At 54.0% G+C, this 15641-nt stretch overlaps 1 protein-coding gene across 1 annotated transcript; it reads right to left on the bottom strand.

Moving 5' to 3' along the window:
- Nucleotides 1-2914: 2914 nt before the first annotated feature.
- On the bottom strand, nt 2915-15289 carry Atp4a (ATPase H+/K+ transporting subunit alpha). The gene is made up of 21 exons (XM_027941203.3): nt 15226-15289; nt 15052-15111; nt 14541-14744; nt 13375-13488; nt 12896-13148; nt 12356-12624; nt 11569-11767; nt 11171-11280; nt 10956-11090; nt 10276-10468; nt 9082-9257; nt 7961-8097; nt 7739-7889; nt 7476-7644; nt 7233-7387; nt 6025-6148; nt 5533-5678; nt 4159-4292; nt 3673-3774; nt 3497-3588; nt 2915-3307 (listed from the first exon to the last, which is right to left on the bottom strand). Exons 1-21 carry the CDS (start codon nt 15244-15246, stop codon nt 3279-3281), a joined length of 2973 nt encoding a protein of 990 aa, XP_027797004.2. The 5' UTR covers nt 15247-15289; the 3' UTR covers nt 2915-3278.
- Nucleotides 15290-15641: the final 352 nt, after the last annotated feature.

Genomic DNA, 15641 nt, shown 5'->3' with positions numbered 1-15641 from the left:
TATGTCCGCCTAGGTCCTAGAGACCCTTATTCTGGCTTTGGAACCAGGTAGACAAGCTGGGATGCTAGTCAGTCCTCTGACATTTCCTCTGTCCTCACAGTTCCTAGACTCCTGGTTTTCAAGGGTAGATGAAGAGCTTAAAATAGATGACCTTTGAATAGCCACAGAGGCCTGGGAACAGTTGATAGAGGGGAGCTAGAATCCAAGAGAGGGCTCTTGAGGGCTCCTCTTCCTCTCCTCACACCTTCAACTGGTCCCTCTCCCACCTGGACTCTTCCCTGGCTAGTTACCTCAAAGGTTCCCAGCCCCAGTCTCATCCTCCGATCCATCCTCTAAGTGACAGCCTGTGGGGGGTGGGAGGGTGTTTCAGTCTGTAACCTGTTTTGCTAGGTCACTCTTCCCTGCTTACAACAATTTGTGGCTTCTCATTGTGCCATAAAGAGTGACCTTTGGTTTTGACCTTTGATCTCTCTGGAGTTTCTCCCTGGGTTGATTTCTACAGTCAAATTCTTAACATCATTTAATCCAAGTGGGCGCATGGCACACACTTATAATCCTAGCAACTTGGGAGGCTGAGGCAGTAGTATTGCAAGTTCAAAGCCAGCCTCAGCAACTTAGCAAGACCCTGTCTCTAAATAAAATATAGAAAGGGCTGGGGATATTGCTCAATGGTTAAGCACCCCTGCATTCAATCCCCAGTATCAAAAAAAAAAGGCCCTCCATGGGTGGGCATAAGTGGGTTTGATTCTGATTTCTTGGTGCTTTGACTCAGTCCTATGCCCCTCAGGTCAAATCCTAGACTGAGTCTTCAGGGTGGAGTGTAGGGTTAGCAACAGCAAAATAGCACAGCAGTGGAACTCACCAGCTTGGACATTGTCTTAGATGCCACCCTCCACCACCAACACTCCCTGCCTTGGTCCACTGGACCAGCTCTTTGCCCTACCTCCTCTCCCTCCCTGAGGGACATATACCAGAAGTGGACCTTTGAATGTCAAGCTCAAGCTTGATGCAAATCCTGCCCCCTCAGGAAAATATTCCCCAGCCCTAGTGTTCCCACTGGGATGAGACAGTTGCCTTCACCCTCCACCAAGCCTACAGCGCCTACGTGTTACTTGACTTCAGTCCTAGGAAAGGACTGCTATGGCAGTTGGTGTTTTCAGAGTGTGCATTTACCCTCAGATGAGGAAGCCACCCTGTAGCCCCACCCTTCTTCAGGGCCTAAGATAGTTCTCAGGTTTCTTGGGGGCTGGGAGTGATTGATCACCTCAGTTTTAATGAGGAAAGAAAATGGGGTACACCCACAGCCCATCTGGGTAGATTTTTTTGTGGTAGTGTTACTTTCTCCCACACCTCCCTCTCATGACCTGTCCAGCCCTTTACACTAACTGAGATAGGTGAAGATTGTAGAAATAACCAACTGTCTGAAATAATCCCTTCTTATGTAGGATGAAGGAGAGTAGAGTGGTTAGGGCTGAGGTCAGGGGAGCACAGGCTGGAAAGGTCAGATGTGATGGAGAAGCCTGGGCAGTGGTAGATCGCCATGAGCCTGGCTGCAGTGATGAGAACTGTGAAGGGAAAACAGGGTTTTTGGAGACCAAGAGGAGTTGTCTGACCCACCCTGGAGGTAGGCTGGGCTCTGTGGAGAGGATGTGGGTAGGGCAGAGTAGATGATTCTGAGAACCCAAGAACTAGCTGGAACAAGTTCAAGGGGGCTTGTGACACTAAAGGTTGGCAGATATCAGATCACTGGAGGCTGACTGGAGAATTGAATGGGGAAATGGGGACCCATGGGGAGCTCTGGGAAGGGGAAGGACAGGGTTAAATTTTGCTTAGAAAGCTGTGCTTGGTTGTTGTATGGAGGGAGATACATGCCACGAGGCCAGAGTTGGACCAGCACAGAATTGGCAAGGGCAGGAGGATTGAGGCTAGAAGCCAGCTAGAGAGATGGTGGTGACCAATGGACCGTGTTTCTGCTTATCAGTAGAAGACACAGTGGGGAGATGAGAGATGAGGAAAGGTGCAGAGGAGTCTGAAATAGCCCAAGTTTGGGACTTATTTCCCCAGAGGTTCCTAACACTCCCAGGGAGGATTCACACTGATGAGACAGTGGTGCTATCAGTGAGATTGAACAGTAAGTGGAGACAGGCTTGGGAAACAGGCCCTGGTCATCACCCCATATGTGGGCATCATTTCAGAGACAGAACTGAAGACATCAGGGTCTGTGGTGAAGAGGAAGAAGCCCAGGACCCAGCCAGAGAAACTCATAATAAAAAGGGAAGAGAGATAAGCAAAGAGCAGTGGCCAGCAGGGGAGATGGAGACGGGTGCTTCCAGCAGTTGGAGGTGTTAACTTCAGATGAGGAGCTGGCTGGGGGACTGACCTTTGCAGGGGCAAAGAGAGTGAGCAGGAAGAATGAGGGCAGAACCTTGTTAAGGGCAGGGGACAGTAGTGCTTAATGCAGGGAAAATTTGGATCCTCTCATCAGGAGCTCCCAGGAGGGAGAAGTGGTGCTGAGAACAGAAAGCCCAGACACAGTGTACTGGAGTGGCTAAAGGCCATCTCTAGAGGGCGCCTGCAGCCACATCCCAACTTACCTATAAATTTTGCAAACTTAGGCAAGGAAATTAGAATTGATTTTCCCAAGGAAGATTTGGGGGATGAGGTGGTTCTTCTGTTTTGGTTTCTGTGTTGTGTTTTTCAGTGCTGGTGATTGAACCCAGGGCCTGGTGCATGCTAGGCAAGTGCTCTTCCACTGAGCTACCCCACCTCTGGCCTCCAAGGAAGGTTTATTGAATGCCTACTATCTGCCAGGCTGTGTCCAAGGCCCAGGAGACTGCAACCCTGAATAAATAGTCCCTGTACCGTAGTACTGTGAGAGGTCAGTGGCGCTGATGAAAAACACTTAAGACAGCACTTGGCACCAATTAAAAGCATAGCCAATGTGGGGATTGTTTTATTACTATTAAACATAATATGTGTTTTTAACGAAGAGTCCCAGGCAGCCCTCTTGCCCAGCCTGGTGTCCCAAGGACAAGCACATCTCACCAGGAGCAGCCAGTGCCTAGGGACTGCTTCCCCAGGAGGAAGGGAGCTTGGGGTGGGGAAGAGCAGTGAATAGAGCCCCTTCAAGGTTGGGGTGCCATAGCTCAGAAGCAGACATGGGTAGGGCTGGGACTCTTGATTATACAGATGATTTGGTGGTCTTCCAGAAGGTCCTGTGAGCCCCATGCTCACTGGCCTGTGCTGGATGCAGGGATGGCCTGAAGGCAGCCTGCCCTCTAATAGTAAAGCTCCTGGTCCCACCAGCCTGGAGGAGAGAGGGAGAAAGGAGTCTCAGAGCTGGGGGTGCCTGTCAGAGGGAACAGTGGCCTCAGAGGTTATGAAATTCCAATTTGATACGGAAGGCTTGGAGGTCAAGTGTCAAAGATCAAAGTCAGGGCAGCACCTCTGAGAATGTTTCAGCCCCCTGCCTCCATCCCCCCAGTTCCACACTCACTCCCTGGGCAACAGCGAACTCCAAGTTTCCGGATCTCATCATAGATGAAGATGAGGAGACCAAAGGGCATGGGGACCAGCCACCACTGAAACCTGAAGCACAGGCAAGATGGCAAGGTGAAGGCCATCCCAAGGTCTGTGTCCCCATCCCTCTGCTTACACCTCACCACCCCTCACCGAATGGGCATGAAGTTGAAGATGTTGGGCATTCCGGGGCAGTAGCACAGGAAGCAACCAATGCAGACCTGGAACACAATGGCAATCACCAGGATCCTGTTCCTGCAGGTGGGGCAGAATGAAACAGGCTCAGATTGGCAGACTTGGGATGAAGATAGACCAACAGGACTCGGGGACCAGATGGAAATCAGGGTGCTGGGTCAAGGCAGGTCAACTGTCAGAGGCAACAGGGGATGTTTACACATCTGACACTGGAGCAGCCCAGGCCTCTCCAATAGTGGGAGCTGGCCCTGTTAGCATCAGCCCTTTAGGAAACACGGAAGGGCCAGCTGAGAGGCACATGGGAGAGCAACTGGTCAACTGATAGGAAGGTTTGGGTATCCAATGGTACTGGCATTTGCTGGCTTAGTGAGCCCTCATCTGGGTCTGATGGGAGTTGTGACCAGGGATGGGGATGGGATGGGGGATGGGGTCAGCTAGGGACACCTGAAAAAGCCCTGCTGAAAAGCAGAGAGGCGGCGTGTCTTGCGGATGAGGACATCAGCGATCTGGCACATCTCAATGCTGATGAAGAACACAGTATAGCAGGTGTACTGCTGGTACAGGCGCTGTCCAAATGTCTGGACAAGAAGGAGACAAATTAGCCTGAGCCCATCACAGAGCCTCCGCAGGGCACCAAGGTCCTGAGCCACGAGCCCCTAAATGCACCTTTCCCCTCACATCAGGGACTGGGCTTAGGGGAAGGGAAAGATGCAGCATCTTAGAGGTTTGAGAGTCTAGCAAACTTGGACAACTTGACACAGTAGGCCAGGCTAGATTGCTTCAAAGTGAACTGAGAAGACAAATTTCTCAGGCAACCAAAAGAAGGGGAAAAGAAAATGGGAACCTCGAGGCAGGATTTGCAAAGTCCAGTGACTCCAGGGGCAGGCAGATGGCAAAATTAGGGAAGTGGCCAGGAGGGCCGTTAGGGAACACAGGGCATATGCCCCACTTCCAGTACAGCCACCATGCAGTCCCTTTCCTCAACACAGCTCATTTTAATAGCAGCTAATTGTGTAGGGAGCAGCTACTGTGCTCCAGGCAACCAGTGTTCCTGTGTGTCATTTTCATTCCATCCTCCCAGCAACCCTATGCAGTAGATAGATGGGTGGTACTCAGTCTGCAGGAGGCATCAGACTCTGGGAAGGGCTGCTTAACACAGGCTCCCAGACCCCACCCCCAGAGTTTCTGACACCAGAGGGGTCATTGGCATTTCTCAGATAATACTGTTGCTGCTGTTCCAGTAACAAATTGAAAATCACTGAGGTAGACATTAGTATTATGCCCACTTTATAGGTAAGAAAGATGAGACCAGAGGCAAAGCTACTTGCCCAGTGTCACACAGCTCGTGGAGCGTGTGCCAGATCATGAATCCAGGCAATCTGACTCCAAGATCTGCATTCTTAACCATGACAGTATTATCCTGATCTGTATTCTGTTATTCTTTAGAGCAAACTAAACACATCTGGTAGCCACATCTAGCCTCACTGTGCTCCAGACCTTCATTGAAATGGGACACTCACACCAGTACTGAGTGTGAGGGACACTGCAAGGAAAATGACAAGACAAGAACTTCCACACCTAAGATGCTGTGCTGCTATTAGGGAAGGGAGAGGCCCCTCTGCAGCTGTGGGCATCAGGAGCGGGGCATAGAGCCACAGATGGTTTGGGAAAGGGCCCTTCCCCCAGAATTGGAAGAGAGTTTGGGTGCCTGGGATGCTGTGGCTGAACTCAGTTCTGTGTGGGCAGTGAGTATGGACCACACAGGTGGATGTCACTGGGAAAGAGGGAGCAATGGAATAGGACGGAAAAGGGGCTCACCCACTCCTGGCCATAGCTGTCCTGCAGATCTTGTAGGTGATGGTCCTCCCACTGTGGCCGCAGCCCCACACACAGCAGAGGGAACCAGCCCTCCTGGGCCATGGCTGTGAAGTAGTCAGCGAAGCCAGCAAATGATTGGATGGCACCTGGAAGACAGGCAAGGAGACACAAGGAGGGACAGGAACAGAGATGGAGACAGGTACACAAAGAAGGTCCAGAACACACAGCCAGTGATGTCGAAACAGTCCATATGGACAGAAACACAGACGTGGAGTCAGAGGCAGGGACACAGGAAGAGCAAAGACCCCAAGAGAGATCATTAGGAACACAGGAGACAGAGGCGCAGAGAGACAGGAACAGAGGAAAGAAAGATATACCAAAAGAACCCACGACAGAGTTGCCACGAGAGAAGGGGACCAGAGAGACACAGAAAACAAGCACTGCGAGCCAGAGCAAGTTGGGGAGCCCCATCCTGGCCCCATGGGCACTCACCAATCTGGAAGTAGGAGTAGGCAGCCAGGGGCTCATTGACCAGTCGGTCTCGCTTTGGGTTCCGTGGTCGCAGATGCATGATATCACTCTCAGCCTTCTCATATGCCAAGGACACAGATGGGAACTAGCCAGGAGCAGAAGAAACAAGGGCTGAGTATTTGCCTGGGCTCCTGTCCCCCATACTCTAGAGTTGCCCCACTACAGCCCCTTGGAAAGAACAAGACTGAGGTTAGGTGGCAGGACCTGCAGTGACCACATGACCACACCTGCCTGGACATCGAGGGTCCAGCTGCCCCCATGGGAGTTCTGGCATGTCTGGCCACATGTTCCTGGAGTCCATCTCCATAAGAATATCCACTTTTGTCCTTTGGTCACATGCATTCTCTCCCCTCTTCTTCCCCCCTCCCTCGCTCATCTCCTTTTCCTTCTCTGTCATCTAGTTTGTTCTCTGGTCTCTGGGGGCATCCAGTCTGGGCCTCTCTGCTTCCTTGTAGTTCTTTCTCACTTCCTGTCTCTCCATCTGTTTCTTTGTCTCTAGCCTCTTTCTCTATAACTGTCACCCTACTTTTGTGTGTCCCTGCTCCAATGCTATTTTGTCACTCTGTATCTCTTCAGTTCCTCAGTGTCCCTGTGTCTCCTGCCCCACACCCTCACTGACGGTCCTGTGACACAGTTGCAGCAGAGTATACTGATCAAGTGCACAGGCCTGGGGCACCTGCCTGCCCAGACTCATATCCTGGATATGCCACTTACTAGTTGTGTGACCTGTGGCAAGCCCAGTCTATGCCTCAATGACCTCATCAGCAAAATGGGAACAATAGAATCATCTCACAGGGTGCTCATAAGGACAACATTGAGTAAATTACCATGGGCAGGGCCAGAGTAGAGACTAAACTAATAAGCGTGTCAACATGGCCATGTACCTGGCTACATTTGGGGCTGTATCTGTGGATGGTCTATTTGAAGGGGTTTGTCTGTCCATATCTATTTTGGGATGTCTGTCTGTGATCCATGTTTGGCCAGATATCTGTTAACATCTCTGTCCGGATTTCCATGAGTCCCTTATGTCCATGGTCTCTGCATGCCTCCTGAGTGTCCACCTGTGTGTCTGACCAGGCCTGGCCACCTATTGATATGTGCCTATGCCCTGTCATTCTGTGTCCAAGAGTGTATGTGGTAAGGGTGGGGTGTTGGGACTGTAGACTCACAATGTCGGTGCAGAGCTCTATGAACAGGATGGTGATGCACCCGAGGGGCAGCGGCACACTGACAGTGATGTAAATGAGGTAGGGGGTCAGTTCCGGGATGTTCTTGGTCAGGGTGTAGGCAATGGACTTTTTCAGATTGTCGAAGATCAGTCGGCCTGTGGGGGTACAGCAGGCACCTCAGCTTCCTGGAAGCCCACTGCCACCTGCACCTACACGGCCTTCCCTTCCCTAGCCAGACCAGACCTTGCTCCACACCCGTCACAATGGAGGCAAAGTTGTCATCCAGCAGGATCATGTCAGCTGCGTTTTTAGCAGCATCTGAGCCAGCAATGCCCATGGCTACGCCAATGTCTGCCTTCTTCAGGGCCGGGGAGTCGTTCACACCATCCCCTGTTACGGCCACAATTGCTCCCTGCAAGCCATGGGTACAGGTGGGTGGAGAGTCAGAGAGACGCCAGCCCAGGGCCTGCCCAGCCATCTGCCCAGCCTCGTCAGCAGGGTCTCACCAGTCTCTGGCAACTCTCCACAATCACCAGCTTCTGCTGGGGACTGGTGCGAGCAAATACCATCTCAGGGTGTGTGCGCAGGGCCTCGACCAGCTCTGATGGGTCCATGTCCTTCAGCTGCATGCCATTGATCACACAGGCACGGGCATCCCTGGAGAGGGGGTGGGAGGCTCTCAGCTGGAGCCTGTGGGAGAACCATGGCGAGGGCTGAGGGGGACTTACTTCCGATTAACCTGGTCCACAGGCACACGGAGGCGGGCAGCAATGTCCTCCACTGTCTCACTGCCTTCCGAGATGATGCCCACACTGGCTGCGATGGCCTTGGCTGTGATGGGATGGTCACCTGTCACCATGATCACCTGTGGGGGGACCAGCGGATCCTTGACACCTTTCGATCAACCCAGTCTCCCTGTCCTCCCCGTAGGCATCTGCTGATACACTCATTTATTCAACCAAGTATGAGGAAAGTACTCCTGTACTTTGTGGAGCTGACATTCTGGTGGGATAGACAGTAAACAGGCAAAATAAATAAGTGATATGGCATGTTTAGAAGGAGGGAGGAAAACAAGCTCAGTGAAGGAAGTGGTGGCTCAGGTTAATTGTGCCTAGGGAAGTCCCCACTGAGTAGGTAACATCTGAGCAGAGACCAGAAGGAGGTGAGAAAAATCTTTAAGAAGAGCATTTCTGGCAGAGAGTAAATCCAAGGCCAGGAGGTGAGAATATGCCTGAACTGTTGGAGGAAAAGCAAGAACAGCACAACTGGTGTGAATGAGGGAAAAGGGCTAAGGAATGAGCCCAGAGTGGGAGCAAGGCCCAGAGCTTATAGGGCCTTGGAGACCTGAGGAAGGGCTTGGGGATGATTTGCTCAGCAATGGCTCTTCCACCCTTGATTTGTCATTGAGGAACCATCTCTGTCCCCCAGACCATTAGTTGAAATGAGGTTTCTAGATTGGGCAGGTATGCTATCCTCCAGCCATGATGACTGGTTCAGGAATGAACATGTGACCCAATCTGGCAGGACAGGTGGGAACTCCCTGTTAAAGTTAAAGCTGTTGGGGGTGAGAAGACAGGTTGTCATCTTTACCCATCCAAATTGAGCAACTTCTTGGGAATAAAGCCAGCAGAGAGAAACATAGACCTGAGACATGAGCAAATTCCTAATAATATGGAGCACCTGGATTCAGCTGTACCTGAAGATACATTCCTAGGAACCTTTCAGCATCATGAACGAATATATTCTATTCAAGCCAGTTTCAGGAAGGTTCTGCCACTGGGTTTCCACATTCCCAAATACTGCTACCCTCTGTCCTCATCACTGCCTGGTCCTCTCCCCAGTGGCATACCCGGATGCCTGCTGTGCGGCACTTGAGCACAGCATCAGGAACAGTGGCCCTGGGTGGGTCAATCATGGATACGAGTCCCGCAAAACAGAGGCCACTACTTGGAAAGTTCATGGCCTCCACGTCGAAGGCATAGCCAGGTGGGTAGTCCTTCTCATTCAAGTAGAGCTGGCAGAAACCTACCAGAAAATAGGGAAATGAAAGAGGAGTCCTGGGCAGACCTACTCTAGCAAGCCCAGGAGATGAGCAAAATAACCAGGCACCTTGCACCAAGCACCTGTGGATGCCCAGCATGTTATCTGAATCCATTCCTGCAACCACTCTGTGAGGCACACCCTCATCTTGCAGATAAGGAAACTGAGGGTTGGGGAAGGAAACTTTTTTTTTTTTTGGTACCCAGGGGGGCTTAACCACTGAGCCACATCCCCAGCCTTTTTTTGTTTGTTTGTTTTGTTTTAAAATTTTATTTTGGGACAAGATCCGCTAAATTGCTGAGGCTGACTTTGAAATTGCAATCCTGCCTTAGCCTGCCAAGCTGCTGGGATTACAAGCATGCACCACAGGCCCAACACGAGGGAAGATTTCTTGCCAGAGGTCACACAGCAAGGGAGGGAGGGAGGGAGGGAGGGAGGGAGGAAGGAAGGAAGGAAGGAAGGAAGGAAGGAAGGAAGGGAGGGAGGGAGGAAGGAAGGAAGGAAGGAGAAAGAAAGGAGGGAGGGAGGAAGAAAGAAAGAAAGAATTGGACCACAAGTCTGTACCTTCCAGGGTCAAGGCAGGGGTTAGGGAAGTATAAGGGGTCAAGACAAAAATTGAAGGAGGCTAAAGGTCGGGACAAGGATTTGGGATGGGGGAGTCCTGAGTTGAGACAGGGCCTGGGGAAGGTCAAAGGGTCAATAGGGGGACCTGGAAAGTGGAAGTAGGGGCAAGGGCTGAAAAAAAATCATGGGGTCACGGGTTAGGTAAGGAGGAGGATGGTCAGGGTGAGGACCAGAGTGGAGAGACTGGGTCAGAAATTGAAGCTAGACAGAGGTCAGGACTGAGACAGAGAAAGTCAAAGGTGAATGTGTGGACTGGGGCAGATCAGATGAGAAAGGGCAGGCTCAGCGCTGGGCCGGGAAGGCTGGACAGGGACGGCTGGAAAGGGTCTGTGCTAGCTCCTCCTCGCACATCGGGTAACCCACCCAAGGCGAGTCTCACCGAGCACGCGTTCGCCCAGGCCCCCCAGGCTGAGGTAGGCAGTCTGGAAAGCCTCCCGCCATTGCTCGTCCAGCGGTAGCTCCTGGCCCTTGATAAGGATAGAACTGCAGCGCTCCAGCACGCGCTCGGGGGCGCCCTTCATCACCAGCAAGTGCCGCGGGTCGCGCGGGTCCTCCAGTGTGTGGATGGACAGCTGTGGGCAGGGAAGGGCGGGGCTGTGGGCGGCCACGGAGGATGGGGGCGGAGTTGGGGGCGAGGGGCGCGGCCTGAAGGGTCTTGGGGAGAGAGAAGGTGAAGGCCTTGAGTGCTGGGCCGGTCTTAGGTAGAGGCTGAGGGCTAGGCGGGGCCAGGCTCAGAGCAGGGTCCGGAGCACAAGGAATGGGCAGAATTAGGATGTGGAGTTGGGCTGGAAACAGGATTTGATGGCTTACTACTCACGGGTGACCTGATACCAAGATTCTCTCGGAGAGGGGATGTCCCTGCTGCGAGGGACCAGAGAGGAGGCTTAGATGTAAGCGGGCCCTAACCATAGGGGGGTCGGGGCTGTGGGCAGGGCGAGGGATGGTTAGGACCCTGCGGAAAAGCCATACTGACAGCGGCGTAGGCCCGCCCTAACTGTGGGTGGGGCCAGAAGTGGGCGGGCCAGGACCGTGGCGGGGCGGGGCGCTCAGGCTGCACACCTGGAACTTGTTGGTGGAGTTGAAGGGGATCTCACAGACTTTGGGGAAGCGATCGCGGTAGCCCATGGCGTTGCCCAGCGTCAGCTCGGAGAACTTGAGCAGCGCAGTCTCCGACGCGTCTCCAATCACGATGCGCTGGGATGGGGACCGATCGTCAGGATCGAACCTGGCTTCACCAAGTTCCCAGCATGCCCCCGGGTCCCCCAGTATCTCACCTTGGGCACCGGCACGGCGTCCTGGCCGGACTTGAAGGCGGCGCGGTTGCACAGGGTGAGCACGCGGCACAACGCCCGCCACGTCTCCGAGGACTGGTCGAAAGTCTGTCCTGAAGACCAGACACCCGGGCTGGCAGCGCCAGGGAGAGAATCTCCCAGACCAGACCGAGCCCCTCCCCCTGCGTTCAGGTTGAAGTGCCTCCCCGGGCCTAGTGGGACCCTAGTTCAGAGCCCTGTCTCTAGACCCAATATTCAGCCTTCTGTGAGACATAGCGCTCCTTCACAAACCTGCTGAGTCCCACCCCCTTCCCATTAAGGCAAAGCCTTCCCAGGCTCCCTTCAGATCTCCACCATCCACTGGATCCTGTCCCAGTACTCGTCCCCTCCCATCTTCAGACCTGACTGGTCTTCCGTGGTGTCAGCTGTGTGAATGTGGTTGTCAAACCACAGATGGGACACAGTCATGCGGTTCTGAGTGAGGGTCCCGGTCTTGTCAGAGCAGATCACCGATGTAGAGCCCAGGGTCTCCACTGCTTCCAGGTTTTTGACTACACAGTTCTTACTGGCCAGCCGTTTGGCTGTCAGGGACAGACAGACCTGGGGAGAGGTGAAAAACTCAGGCACAGGGACAAATTCCTGCTTGCAGTCCCATTTTCCTCCACTCAGAGCGCTGGGGAGTCCTTCACACCAGCCACAGTGTTTCAAGTTCGAGATTCTTCTGCCAAACACAAAACAAAACAAAGACCAAGCTTTTGTCCAATCTGTGCTTCCTACTTGGGTTGCCTTTCCTAACCACCCAGATACACCCCGAGCTGTCCCAGCTGAGATTCTGCATGTTCTATTATGAGCACAATCAAATGAGAAAATGAACCCCCTGAGCCTCCTCTGGGTGACTCTTGGACTACATGTGACTATGTAAGGCCTGGTTACAGGGCAGCTGCCGACAGGGGACCTCAGCCTCCTCCAGTCAAGTACCCCGTCCATCTCGGAGCCCTCATATGGGGCCCAGGACATGGCCTGAAGCAGGCGAATGCTGAGTGAACAGATAATGGGTAAGTGGAGGGTGGATGGGGAGGTGCATGGATGGATGGACAGATAGGAAGGTGGGAGATGGAAGCCTGGATGAATAAATAAACAGATGGACAGACTCTCAGCTCCCTGTACCCCCTTGGCCTCCTCACTCACTGTGACAGTAGCCAGCAGCCCCTCAGGCACATAGGCCACCACAATGGCCATGAAGAAGACCATGGCCCGCAGGAAGGTGTAGCCTATGCACATGGCCACCACAAAAAACGTGGCGCCAAAGAGGATGGCGAGGCCTGCGATGATGTCCACAAAATGTTCGATCTCGATAGCAATGGGCGTCTTCTCGTTTTCCACTCCTGAGGCCAGGGATGCAATGCGCCCAATGATGGTGCGGTCACCCGTGTTCACCACCAGGCCCTGCGCTGTGCCTGCAGTGGGCCAAGAGGGGCTCAGGGTGGGGTAGGCAGCAGTGGGGGTGGGCTTCACAGCGGGCACTGAGGGTGGGGCAGTGTGGAGACAACAGAGGCAGCAGGAATGGGGTAGTTATAGCAGGTGATAGAGTCAGTGTGCCCCGGAGAGGTGGCAGTCATGTGGGGTGGGAGGAACATGCCACAGAACACAGTAGAAGAGCCAGCGGGGCCGTAAGGGAAGCATGGAGGCCGTGTGGCTACTGAACGGGTGGGAAGGGGCTCCACAGACCCTCAAGACACATGGTAGAGAAGAAGGCGATGTTGCGGGTCTCCAGTGGGCTCTCGTGGGTACACTCCGGTGAGCGGGTCTGTGGCTCAGACTCTCCGGTGAGTGAGGAGTTGTCCACCTTGCAACCCTGGGCTGCCAGGATGCGGATGTCAGCTGGCACGCGGTCCCCACCTTTCATCTCCACCAGGTCACCCACCACCAGCTGATCTGCGTTGATCTGGAACTTGTCCCCATCTCGGATCACAGTGGCTTGCTGTGGGGCAGGGGCACCAGAATAGAACAGGCAGGGGTAGAGGTGAAGGTTGCTGAGTGTAAAAGGATGTGGGGAGGTGAACATGGGGACAGTTGAGGCCCTAGTGGAGATATGGAGGTCAGAGTTAAGGGCAGGGTGGGCCTGATGGAAGAGGATCCTGCCAGGATCCTGCCTGAGTGGGTCTGGAGCTTCTGGAATCTGAAGAGGCAGGGCCTTCGGGACCCACCTGGGGCACAAGGTTCTTAAAGCTGGCGATGATGTTGGTGCTCTTGAACTCCTGATAGTAGCCGAAGCAGCCAGTGACCACGACCACAGCAATGAGGGCGATGGCCAGGTAGAGCTGCAGGAGGAGTAAAGGGGCTGGGGTTACATGTTAGGCCTTAGACGCTCCTTGCCCAAGACCACGCCCCATTCCCTGGCCCCTGGAATCCTTGGGGTCACGTCTGTGGTTTCCCACTACTAGGAAACCTCGGTACTGTTCCCTTGGTCTGAGACCCACCAGCAGGTTCTGCACGTCACGCTCACCTATGCTGTATTCCAGTCCCTCCTGCCCCGGGTCCTTGGGCTCCTGAATTCTGGGTCTTCCCATGGTCCCATCTCCTGTGGCTTGTGACCCGTGTCTGTGTTCCTTGGTCATATGTGTTCCCTTTTCCTGTGTCTCCCAAGTCTGTTATGGCCATGGCTATGTCCTATATCTCCTCATGTTTCTGTCTCTTCTACAATCCGTGTGCCACCCTCTGCATCTCCTACACCCAACAGTCCCTGTGTCCCCATGTCCCCATATCCGTGTGCTTGTGTATCACAGACCTTATGCTAAATTCTTAGTCCCCACATCTATGTACCTCTTAGTCCCCATTCCTTGTCACCTGTCCTATGACTTTTCAAGCCTCTGCCCAATGTCATAAATGTCCCCGAGTCCCCATGTCCTTTTTCTGACCCTGTTGTGTATCAAACATCCCTTTGTCCTGCATCTCCATTTCCTCTGTCTGCTTCTATGTCTGGTGGCTTATATCTCTCCATGTGCTTTGTCCTATGGCTCATGTGCCTTATGTCCCTGGTGTCTCATATGAAGTCCTAATGTCCCTGTGTCCTGTGGCCTTAGTTTGTCTTATATCTTCTGTTTCCCAAGTCCCATATTCTTACATATTGCATTCCTATGTCTTCACGTTCCACCAAGATGGGTTCACCCAAGACTCATCCCCAACGTCCCTGTGACCTGTGTTCCTGGGTGTGTCTCACATCCCAGTGTCTCCTCAGGGTCCACGACGCAGAACGGCATCTCTATGCTCTGAATCCCCATCCTACGTTCCCTTTGTCCTGAGTCCCAGGCTCAGTGTCCTCTGTCCTGAAGGTCCCTGATCCTGTGTCTGGCCTGCAGGGCCCACCACTCACGTTGTCGTCAGTGGTGAGGTCACCCTCGCTGGCCTGGATGGCAAAGGCGATGAGGCAGATGGCAGCAGCCACCCACATGAGGCACTGCAGGCCTCCTGCCAGCTGCCGGGCAAACTTGACATACTCTGGTGTGCCCCGCGGTGGCCTCAGTGCGTTGGGCCCATCCCGCAGCAGCAGCTCAGCTGCCAGGCTCGCAGACAGGCCCTGGGGACAGAGGGGTGGACTGTGGTGGAGGTCACAGGGCCTTCCTGTCACCATGCACCCTCTGCCTCCGTCTCCTTCCCCCTTCCCCTCTCCCCCATCTCTCTCTGTCTTGTCCCTCTTCCTCTTCCTCTCCCCCCTCCTTCCTCCCTCCCTCCTGTCTCTCTTCCTGTTCTCTCTCCCCACTCCTCTCTCCCTGTCTCTGCCCCTCCCTGTCTCTGTCTCTCTTTGAGATTAACCCCTAACGCTCTCCTGTCCTCTCTCCCCCTCTTGCCCTTGCGGTGCCTTCTCCTCCGCAGCCCCGGCTCACCTTGGTGGCACTGGTCTTGTACTTCTGTTCCAGCTCTGCCACTGACAGCTGATGATCATTCTGGGAGGTGGGCGACAGGACACTGCTGTCTGGCTCTTGCCAGCGCCCACCCCTGCCCACTGCCTAGTTCCCAGCCCGGTCCCCAGCCCCGCAGCCGCCTGGCCCGATGCTCACAATCTCCATCTCCTTCTTCATATTCTCCAGTTTCTCTTTCCTCTTGCCTCCCCCACCGCCGGCCTTCTTCTTGCTCATCTTGGCGGCCATGTCCCCACCAGGGCCAGGCCCCAGCTCCACTGAGTAGAGCTCGTAATTCTCCTGGGAGATGAGGTGGGACAAGGGAGGCATTAGATGTCACTGGGACCCTGCCCCCACCCCAAGCCCCCAGCCCAGGACCCCACTCACTGCCTTCCCCATGGTGCCTAGAGCTCGGCCTCCCTTGGCCTCAACAGAGCCTGGGGCCAGACCAGCTCTGATATACCCAGGGAGGGTGGGGGTGGGGCAGAACTGGCTGATTACAGCTGATTACAGGGCTCCTTGGGGTGACCTCCAGGCCTGGACAGTACCGGCATTTCCCAGTGGACTGCCCCAAC

Source organism: Marmota flaviventris, chromosome 18 (assembly GCF_047511675.1).
Source record: "Marmota flaviventris isolate mMarFla1 chromosome 18, mMarFla1.hap1, whole genome shotgun sequence".
Taxonomy (NCBI): domain Eukaryota; kingdom Metazoa; phylum Chordata; class Mammalia; order Rodentia; family Sciuridae; genus Marmota; species Marmota flaviventris.
Note: the sequence above shows the minus strand (reverse complement) of the source record. Positions and strands in the feature narration are given on the sequence as shown.